At 37.9% G+C, this 11,205-nt stretch overlaps 2 protein-coding genes across 2 annotated transcripts; one reads left to right on the top strand and one right to left on the bottom strand.

Moving 5' to 3' along the window:
* Positions 1-1,473: 1,473 nt before the first annotated feature.
* On the bottom strand, positions 1,474-6,695 carry LOC148578569 (uncharacterized). The gene is made up of 6 exons (XM_088503097.1): positions 6,455-6,695; positions 5,469-6,367; positions 4,866-5,318; positions 4,583-4,769; positions 4,121-4,245; positions 1,474-1,512 (listed from the first exon to the last, which is right to left on the bottom strand). The coding sequence occupies exons 1-6, from the start codon at positions 6,693-6,695 to the stop codon at positions 1,474-1,476; spliced, it is 1,944 nt and encodes a 647-aa protein (XP_088359223.1).
* A 1,474-nt stretch (positions 6,696-8,169) lies between these two features.
* On the top strand, positions 8,170-10,865 carry GSTZ2 (glutathione S-transferase (class zeta) 2). Its single transcript, XM_016339639.3, has 10 exons — positions 8,170-8,293; positions 8,380-8,464; positions 8,528-8,584; positions 8,853-8,938; positions 9,033-9,104; positions 9,191-9,244; positions 9,342-9,417; positions 9,523-9,584; positions 9,863-9,922; positions 10,457-10,865. Exons 1-10 carry the CDS (start codon positions 8,291-8,293, stop codon positions 10,553-10,555), a joined length of 654 nt encoding a protein of 217 aa, XP_016195125.1. The 5' UTR covers positions 8,170-8,290; the 3' UTR covers positions 10,556-10,865.
* The last annotated feature ends 340 nt before the right edge of the window (positions 10,866-11,205 follow it).

Raw genomic sequence — 11,205 nt, 5'->3', positions numbered from 1 at the left:
AAAGTTTTCTTGTGGTTTCTGGGAAGCATTGAAAAGAACTGTATATTATTATTTCTATTGCTGGGATCTGGATTAAAGTTTCTCAGAAGATTTGATTGGGAATAATAAGCATCATGAAGTCATTAGATCACTGGAGGAGTTAGTTCAGGTTTTGTTCATATTTTTCTGACATATTCGAGATAATTGACCATGTGATCATGATGGCGGCTTCTGATTGCCCCAAGGAGTTCAGGCTGAGAAGGGACCGTATTGCTGATATGCTCTTCTCTTGCAAGTAAACAAGGTGTGTGGGTTGTGACAGGGTTGAGCTCTCTATTCCTGGTTATGGTGCTGATGGTGGCAGTGCTCGTGGTGGTGGTGGTGATGATGGTGCCTACAAAAGTAGTGGTTTTCATCACAATCGAGATAGTGTTGTTGAGTTTGAATCTGGGACAAGCAAGGAGAGCAAGGTGAATAGCTCAAGAGATGATATTGATGATCATGGTGAAATCGATGTTAATAGGGTCCTTAGCAATTATAGTTTTGATGAAGCTGAGGCATTGAATGATGAAATTGGAAGAACAGTCAGATGCAGTATTGTTTGAATCACTGAGAAGGTAGCAATTGATGGAGACAGCAGCAGTTGGAACTAGCATAAAGACTGAGACGCGTAGAGGAGAAGGAGTATGTGACCGTCGGATTGGGTTGTTCGGTTAGGCTCTAGTTTTCTAATGGTTTGGACCCATCTGTGGACCTAAATCCTGACCAAAAAAAAGACTAACGTACCACGTTAGTAAAATTTAAAATTGTTAATGACAGAATGGACGGAGAGATTAACATGATTAATTTTAAATTTTTTACGATGATTTTGATTAATTTAATTTTTCATAGATTAATTTAGAGATCGAATAATTTTTCAGAGATCAAATTAATTATTTACTCTAAATTATTGTGTTAAATTGTTATTATCTTTTAGTAACAACAATTAATAGTTTTTGTGTTTAGAATGATCTAGATTTAACAAGTTTTATATTCACCCATGCATGAGAAAAGCCACTAAACTATTTAATTTTTATAGAGTTTTGGATAAGGATCAAGATTAAACCTTATTAATTTAATTTTTATACATAAAAAAAATTATTTACCCACATAATTAATTGTGGATAAGGATCAAGGTTAAACCTTATTAATTTAATTTTTATACCTCAAAAAAATTTTCACACACATAATTAATTGTGATTGACACATGAATAAAACAATTTCTCCCATTGAAAAAAAATTTTTGAGTGTCCTTGCTGTAATTCTATAACTTTAAGAATCTTAAACACGAGACTGATATCCCATGGTAGACGACTGAAGACCCAATTAAGTGGAAAGGTTGGTTTTATTGCAGGTTAGTAATTTTGTGTGCCACACAATTTATCTCTCGATTCACCCATAAAAAACTCATGATGAAAACTTTTCTTTAACTCCAGCACATCCTTCAAATAGGATCTATTTCCCACAATTCAACATTTCCTCTCTACGTTTCCACTAATTGTAAGCAAACAGACTCAATAGTCAATAAGCATTTGCTTCCAATCTAGATTTTTGTTTTTATCTATTTTATTTTTGCTAATATTGGTGCAAAGGATATTAATTAAATGTAATTTATATCTTTAAAGTATTGTGGTATCTTTTTTTTCATTAAACTACTCACGCATGACGCATTTATATTTTGAGACCCTTAGACCTAATCTCATTCTTAGTTGGAAGTTAAACCTGGTCCAGTTTGTTTAAGAAACAATTTCATTTGTCATTAGTCTAAGTTTTTGCTATTTTTTTTTTTTTTTTTGTAATTTAAAAGAAATTGAGCGAAGAGCCAAAAGAAAAACCAAAAGTTTCTATTTAAATAGAAATAGGGCCACGGTTAAGATTATTCTCAAATTTCTTTTGAAAAGAAGAAAATTCTACTTAATGATGATGTAATTTTATTGTTATTTTTATTATAATGTCTTTCAGTGTGTATGTAATTTTTATGATCAAACGAAAGTTTACATATCGATTCTAATGCATGATATTTTTTATTTTAAACATTAAGAGATTAATAAATTCAAAACCGTCTTGATAATTAAAAATAAAATTAAACGTCTCCACACAATTCGTTTTACAAATAATATCTTGTTGACCTATATGTCGTGTTAAGAGATATCTTCTTCAAATAATAAATAATTCTACTTGAAAAATATTATTACTTTTAATTATTCTCAAACATTTTTGTTGTCAATTTTTATTATAATATCTGATAACGCAAGTAAAACCAAGATAACTAGTATCATAATTAATATTTATTAGAAACAAGAGACTGAGAGAGTAATCTGAAAAGTGTATTGTTGAGTGTGATCAAAGGTACAATATACAAGGGGTATTTATAGGTGCTAGATGAATCAAAGTAATAAAGGCATAAAATCCTACAATTAATATACAGATATACTATATAAATATAGACGATACTAATGGATCTAAATTGATTTTAACGATTCTCTAACATTCCCCCTCAAACTCAAGTGGGAGCTAAGGATACCAACTTGAGTTTGGATAACAAAGTCCGGAAACGAGTCGGGTGATGAGCTTTCATGAAGATATCAGCAGTCTGATCCAGTGTTCCAACAGCAATGAGACAAACAGCATCAATAAGGATACGTTGCCGAACAAAGTGACAATCAATCTCAATGTGTTTGGTGCGTTCATGAAACACATCATTATAGGCAATCTGAATAGCACTGCAGTTATCACAGAAAACATCAGTAGGGGACGACTGAGGAGCACCCAAATCTTCGAGAAGCCAACAAACCGAGATAACCTCAGCAGTGGTGTCAGCGAGAGCGAGGGCACGGTACTCAGCTTCCGTGCTTGAGCGAGCAGTGAACGTTTGCTTCTTAGCATGCCAAGAAATGTGAGCGTCACCAAGGAACAAACAGTAACCAATAGTAGAACGACCATCAGTGGGATCACCAGCCCAATCAGCATCGAAGTATGCCTGAAGGGTCAAAGAAGAATGGGCAGAAAAATAAAGGCCATGAAATAGAGTGCCTTTGACGTAGCAAAGAATGCGAAGAACTGCCGCATAGTGAGTAGTGCGAGGAGCTGACAAGAACTGGATGAGGACATAAATTGGATAGGCAATGTCTGGTCGGGTGACAGTCAAGTAGACGAGACATCCAACTAACTGTCGATAGAGAGTCAGATTTTCCAAAACAGTGCCATCCATAGGGGTAAATCGAACATTAGGCTTAATAGGAGTAGACTCAGTGCGACTATCTGTAATCCCAGCGCGAGCAAGAAAATCTGAAGCATACTTAGCCTGAGAGAGATAGATGCCATCATCTGTTGAGATGACCTCGAGACCAAGAAAATAGCTGAGAGAACCAAGATCTTTCATCTCAAAGGTACGGTGAAGTGAGGCCTTGAGATCAGAGATACCATCAACATCATCTCCAGTAATGATCATGTCATCAACATACAAAAATAGAAGAACAACTCCACGTTCGCTCTTACGAATAAAAAGGGCATTCTCATGAGGACTAGAAGTAAAATCAAGATTGCGTATGGTAGTGCTGAACTTGTCAAACCATTCACGAGGAGCTTGCTTAAGTCCATAAAGAGCCTTGCGAAGGAGACAAACCTTACTAGAAAGACAAGGATATCCCGGAGGTGATTTCATATAGACTTTCTTTTTCAAATCCCCATTAAGAAATGCATTCTTCACATCCATCTTACTGAGAGACCATTTTTTAACCGCGGCAATGGCAAGGAGAGCTCTAACTGATGTAAGGCGAGCGATAGGAGCAAAAGTCTCTTCATAATCAATACCATACTCTTGCGTACAACCTTGAGCAACCAAGCGTGCCTTATAACGGTCAATAGAGCCATCAGAGCACGTCTTGATCTTGTATACCCATCTACTGCCCACAACTTCCTGATTAGAAAGTGGATCAACCAAATCCCAAGTGTGTGCTTTTTCAAGTGCCTGTATTTCTTCCTGCATTGCTTGTTGCCAATTTGGATTTGTGGAGGCTTCTCTGAATGACTTAGGTTCATGTTGATGAAAAATAGTAGAAAAGCAATGATAATCAAGAAGATGAGGAGGTGGATTCCTTACCCGAGAGGAATGAGTGGGAGGAGGAGGCATGATGGTAGGAGCGGGATCGCTGTCCGGACTGGAATCATTGGGAGATGGAGAAGGCGGAGGAGCAGGAGCCTCGAGGGGTGGACTTGGGGTAGACCCTGTAGTATCATCACTAGGAAAGAGATCAACATTTAGGTTAGTAAAAAACGGTGATGGAGTAGAAGGAATGGACTCAAAAGAGGAAAAACTAGATAACATGTGATGCTCCCAGAAGACAACATGACGAGATATACGAATATGGCGAGAGATAGGATCCTAACAACGATAACCCTTATGTTCAGAAGCATAACCAAGAAAACAACACATGCGAGCCCGAGGTTCAAGCTTATTGTGTTCATGAGGTTGAAGAAGGACAAAACAGACACAACCAAAAAATACGGAGAGAACTGTAATCAGGAGAAGTACGATAAAGACGCTCAAAGGGAGTAGTGTTACCAAGAACAGAAGAAGGGTGTCTATTGATAGCATGAACAGCAGTGAGAACAGCTTCACCCCAAGCACGCTCAGGACAGGAAGAGGAAATAAGCTTCGCACGGACAGAGTCAAGAATATGACGGTGTTTACGCTCATCTCTGCCATTTTGTTGAGAGGTACCAGGATAAGAAAATTCGAACAAAGTACCCTATTCAGCGAGAAAATTTAAAAGTTTGGAGTCACGATATTCCATAGCATTATCACGTCTGAAAATTTTAATGACCTTTGAAAACTGAGTTTGAACCATAGTGGCAAAGTTAATATAAATCTGAGGCAACTCACAACGATTATTCATCAAATAGACCCAAGTAAAACGTGAAAAATCATCAATAAAGACGACAAAATATCGAGCCCCTCCCATAGAAGCGGTGGGAACGGGGCCCCAAACATCAGAATGAATAAGATCAAAAGGAGAGCATGCAATAGAGGAATTATTATTAAAGGATAAGGCAGGTTGTTTTGCAGTGCGACAAGAAATGCAATCTAAAGACTCATTTTGAACTTGACCTAAAACACCCGTAGATATAAGAGGACGTAATTTTCCCAATGAGCTATGGGCAAGACGACGGTGCCACAAGTGAAGAGTAGATGGAGAGGAAGCAGCACAGAGATTCGTAGAGGGAACATGAAGATTCTCGAGCTCAAATAAGCGTCCGACCTTACATCCAGTCCCGATGATCTTTCCCGTCCGACGATCCTACACACCACAACCAGAAATAGAAAAAATGACATCAAAACTAAGTTCAACAAGCTGACCGATAGAGATAAGATTAAAATTCAATTTTGGAATAAAATAAGCATCAGAAAGATGAATATTGGACTGTGAAATAACCCCGTGATGTGTTACATGCAAGAGGGAGCCATTAGCAGTGTTGACAGAAGGTGCATTTATAGTGGGAGACAACGACGAAAAAAGATGACGCAAAGGAGACATATGATTGAAACAACCAGAATCAAAATACCATTTAGAATTACCTGGAAGGGTGGAAAGAGTAGCGGGGGTATTACCAGGAAAAGAGAGAAGTTGCTTAAGAAGGGTTTCAATATCTGATGGAGAGACAGAAGGTGTGTTGAGAGATGTGGAAGAGGTGGACTCAGTAGCAGCAGCAGCAGTAGAGGCAGGCACATGCGGAGAGTTGTTGGGACGAGGTTGATACTTGTTCTGATCTGAGCGTGGTGGTCGAGTAGGACAGGTAGCAATCAAGTGACCCGAGAGCTTACAATAATGGCAGAACAGTCTCGGGCAATTGGAGCCAATGTGGCCTTTTTGTTTGCACTTACGACATTCAATAGAAGGACAGTCGAAGAAGGAATGCCCAGGCTGATTACAGTTGCGACAGATTTTGCCCTTTCTGTCGGTGGCAGCAAAGACATTTTCACTTTTAGAACGAAGCAATCCCAAGCGCATTTCTTCATACTTAAGACGAGGAAGAGCATCTTCAAGACTAGGCAAGGGATTCTGATGAAGAAGAGAAGCCCTGACCGGCTCATAGTCATCAGTAAGTGCCATAAAAAATTGGATGAGACGTGTCCGGTTCCGATAATCCTCATATGCCTTAGCATCAGTGGGATATTTAAGAACAGGCTCACAAGAGGTCAACTGATCCCAAATAATCTCCATCTGAGCAAGAAAATCAAAAACTGCTTGGCCACGTTCTTGCTTAAGGCTATGAAGTTCCTTAAGCAGTTGGTACTGATGAGAGAGATCAGAGATAGTATAACGTTTCGCCAAATGATCCCATACCTCTTTAGCAGTGTCAAAACACCCAAACTATAAATGAATGCCAGGAGTAGAGGTGTTGCGGAACCAAGTGATAATCTGATGATTTTTACTATCCCAATCTTCCAGTTTCTCTGCATAGTCCTTCTCCTTCTCAGCATCCTTCTTGGATTTGGAGGCACCATCTGTGGATTTGTCAGTCACAGTTGGCTTAACAGGACATGCAATATCACCAGTCACATATCGCCATAATTTTCGCCCTTTAAGAAATCCTCGCATAGCTTCAACCCAAGGTGCATAGTTAGAGCCATTAAGGATAACAGGGATAGGCTGAAAGACATCCGGTTTTTTCATAGTAATAGAAGAAATAGCAAAAGGAAGAAGAAAACTGTAAATTTGGGGCAGAAATCGAGAAAACAGGACGCGGAATCGGAAAGAGCTCACCAAAAAATTTTAGGGAGGGTCCTGCTTGTCTGCCACGTCAGCGCCACATCAGCAGTCACGTCAGCGAGATGATGACACGTGGCGGCACCGGAGAGGAGCGAGAGAGACACGCTGGCAGTGAGGTGGAGCGTGGGTCAACTGCGGTGCAGGTCAACCAAGGATGGCTTCGTTACGACACGTGGCAGCACCATGAGCATTGGATCTGCACCAAGATCAACGGCTGCTGAAAACTGGAGGGCGAGGAAGGCTGGCGTCGCGACACGTGGGAGCGCGAGGAACGTCCGATCGGCGCCGAGATCTAACGGCTGCTGAAGCTTCTGGAAGGAGAAACAATGGAGGTGGGCAGCAGGATTCTAGCGGCGCGTGAGTGTGCGTCCGGTGGCTTCTGGCGGCGATCTCGGCGGCGTTGGAAAGCTGACGAAGAGAAGAACACGATGATGCCAGAGGTGACGAACCAAAGCGTCGAAAACAGATCGAAAAACGAGAGAAAAGAGGCACGGTCGGAAGAGAAAAACAAGAAGGCTATGAACAAAAATTCATTGAAAAAAAAAAACCTTAGGCTCTTGATACCATGTTAGAAACAAGAGACTGAGAGAGTAATTTGAAAAGTGTATTGTTAAGTGTGATCAAAGGTACAATATACAAGGGGTATTTATAGGTGCTAGATGAATCAAAGTAATAAAGGCATAGAATCCTACAATTAATATACAGATATACTATATAAATATAGGCGATACTAATCGATTTAAATTGATTCTAACGATTCTCTAACAATATTAAAAATATTTATAGATAGAAAATTTCAAGAACTATTTAATGTAAAAGGAGATACATATATTTTTTTTTATGTGGGATCAAATTAGATGAGTAATCTACTGTACTTGATGCATAAAAAAAATTAAAAGATTCAACATAAAATAATTCTACATATCAATTCTTTGGATTTCCACCTTTTAATTTAGGTTGTCATTGATGAGTTTTTTGAAAGTCCCTTTCGAATACTCAGGTTACTAAGGATTAGAAAAAAAAGAAAGGATAAAAACAGGTGTTTAAAAAGTTTAATAGAAAAATTCTTTTTCTATCAAATTATATTTTCGCTATTAATTTTTCTATCTATTTCGTTTTCATCCTTCGTTCTTATCACTCGGCTTAATGTATTGTGTTTGTTTTTCAATTTTTGCTCCATCATATTTTGGGGTCCTGAATAGTGGCCCAATGCTAAAATGTATACTTGGGGAAAGTGGGTAGCCCAATATCATCATTTTTAAAATTTATTCAGCCATATTACGGTATTTGGAAATTGAAATCAAACTTGTTGACCAAAAAAAAAAAAAAAAAAAAAAAAAAATCAAACTTGTAATTGCCAATCTTTTTTAGAGTGAAAGGTGAGAAGTGTCGTTTAGTTGTTGTTGTTGTAGCTGAGCATTGAAAAGTGAGAAGTGCAGAGAAAGACGGAAGCGGCATAGTGTTGGTCCGTTTGAGTTATTTGGTGCATCTTGGTCGCCATGGTATGCAACCGGTTCCATAATTATTGCTTCTTGTTATTTTCCTGATTTGCTGAATTGAACTTGTGAACTGTAAATGGTTTGGTCAGGCAAGTGATACTAAGAAGCTCAAGTTGTATTCATATTGGAGGAGCTCTTGTTCCTTCCGAGTCCGAATTGCTCTCAACCTCAAAGGTACCCTACCTACACTTGCTTCTTTCTTCCTCTCAATATGATTCTCATTTTCATTCTTTTCAGGCCTAAAATATGACTATATACCCGTCAATCTCTTGAAGGGAGAGCAATCTCATCCCGGTTTGTTCCCTTCCTTTTATTTTCCCCCATCTTCTACTAACAAAAACTATAAATAACAAATTGGAAACATGGGGGTTTTATTTAATAGGGGTCAAAATCGTTATTTTGTAAGGAAAGTCTGTTTCAGGGATCAAAATTGTAGTCTTCCATGAATTTCTGGTTCTCTGTAGATATGAATTTTGTAAGGAAAGACTATTTTACATGGTCGCTGTCAAATCTTGTGCAGTATGATTGGTGTTTACTCAATATTTTATTTGATCATGTTCAGAATTCCTCAAGCTCAACCCTGTTGGTTTTGTGCCGGTTCTGTTGGATGGCGATCTTGTGCTTGCTGACTCCTTAGCCATTATTATGGTCATCCCTCCAACTTCATATCTAAATGCTTTCTTTCTGTACCCCTTTCCCCCTTTGTTTCCCTCATTCATATTGTTGTTTTGTATGTACGCAGTATTTGGATGATAAGTATCCTCAGCACCCTTTGCTGCCTAGTGATATTCACAAAAGAGCAATCAATTTCCAGGTACACCTGCTCTGTGTCAGTTAGTGGTTGCAAACTCTAATGAATGCGTTGCCTTCTAAGTTCTAATCATGTCATCTCATCCACAGGCTACCCACATCGTTTCCTCGTCCATACAGCCTCTTCAAAACATAAGCTTTCTGGTGTGCATTCGGTTCCTGATTTTCTATTACGAATGAAGCCACTGTTCCTGGATGTTTCACCTTATACTTTACACACTATGTCCACTGTTATTTGCAGAATTACATCGGGGAAAAAGTCGGCCCTGACGAAAAGCTTCCTTGGGTACAAAGTGTCCTTAGAAAGGGCTTCACAGGTGATGTTTGATTAACTTGCTTATACACTAAAGGCTTCAAATATGCATTTCTGTTTATTTAGGGCATATTCTAATGCTATCTTACTATTACCACTTTTGTTTCAGCACTTGAAAAACTCCTGAAGGACCACACCGGAAGATATGCAACGGGAGATGAAATTTTCCTGGTATGTTGGTATTTTAAGGGGGCAGATGATTCCTTTTCCCGCTATCAAACTTTCCTATGTATTACCACAGGAGATAATTAATCAACATACTTTTGCTCTGAACTTTGGAGTTTAAATTGGTTGTAATTCAACAAAGAACCCATTTGATTGTTCATCCAAAACTAATAGGATTAGCCTTAGAAACAAGTTCTTGCTAAATATTTTTTGGAATATGCTTTTCAACTTAATGTTACACATCTTAGATTCTTATAAAACATGTTGACTATTATCCTTTTCAGGCTGATGTGTTTTTAGCGCCTCAGCTTCATGCAGCATTTACAAGGTTCAACATTCCCATGGTAGTATTCTGTCCTCCTCGTTTGTTTATCTTTAGTGTGGAATATAAAGGATAGCAATTTCACTTGTATTTCTATGGTACCATTACTGTAGAATCTAATAAAGGCAATGATTTTTACGCATGCCATTTTTAGTCTTTTGTTTTGTCCACCCTCTAAACTTAGGCTATTGCCTTGGACTTTGAGATTTAGTACATTTAAATTATAATGATCAAGTGCCAAACCATTTATATAAAGGTTGTCTTTCAAGCTAATAATCTGAATGTGTAAGATGCAACATTGATTTAGAGTTGGTTAATATCTCTTTGATAGTGCTTTACTCTTATAAAAGACTAATAATCTGATAGTAGGATTCCACAGAATTGCACCACTTTCCAAAGGTTTGTGCACCACTTGCATTGCAACCAATGTTTGGAAAGAGTAACTGGTTATTCAATCATAAGTAGGTGTAGTTAATAGTGAAATCATCTATGTTATAAATTCTAAAGTTTCGAAATTTATTAGATGACAAGTTACTTATCTCTGTCTCCCACACAGAATGAATTCCCCATTATGTCAAGATTGCATGAGACGTATAATGCTACCCCAGCATTCCAGGAAGCTTTGCCGCAGAACCAACCAGATGCAGTACACTAGTCGAGCCAACAATCTGGGAGCAGTACGCACTTTGGTTGATTTGTAAAATGGATATGCATGTAAGGTACTTAATGTATAAATAAGGTTGATAGGGATATTGCACATGGCACCATGGAGGCATGGACAATGGATATATAAATTATAAATACCTTGGTTTTGGTTGTCCATAAAGGTAAGGTGAATTGGTGTTTAAATCTTGATGTATGTAGCAAACTGAAGAATATATATATATATATATATATAAAGTAACAAAATGAGTTATTATAAACTACCCTGGAAGCGTGAGAGCTTATGTTTTTTATTTGCAAAATGATTCTGAGCTTGTTTCAATTGAAGCAGTAATAATTTAATTCAATCAAGCAAAGTGTAACTCTGGTGAACTCATCTGGCAGGGAAGTTCTGATAGATAACCATTGCATATTGTTATTCTTGGACCAAAAAGATGAAAATATTATTCTTTTAAGAAAAAAAGAAAAAGGAAATAATGTTTGCCTTCCATATCTCTCTTGTAAAATGTAACCTATAGCTATGGGCTTTCTGCCTTTAACTCTTATAATATCAGAAACTTGAACAGCTGAACTAAAACATAATATTGTGTCCGAAAAACAAGAGCAAAAGAACTAGTACATAATATCGTGCTTTAATTCTTA

This window comes from Arachis ipaensis, chromosome B1 (assembly GCF_059453495.1).
Source record: "Arachis ipaensis isolate K30076 ecotype BB chromosome B1, ASM5945349v1, whole genome shotgun sequence".
In the NCBI taxonomy this organism is placed as follows: domain Eukaryota; kingdom Viridiplantae; phylum Streptophyta; class Magnoliopsida; order Fabales; family Fabaceae; genus Arachis; species Arachis ipaensis.
The sequence above is the reverse complement of the archived record's forward strand: the minus strand, read 5'-3'. Positions and strand labels throughout refer to the sequence as shown.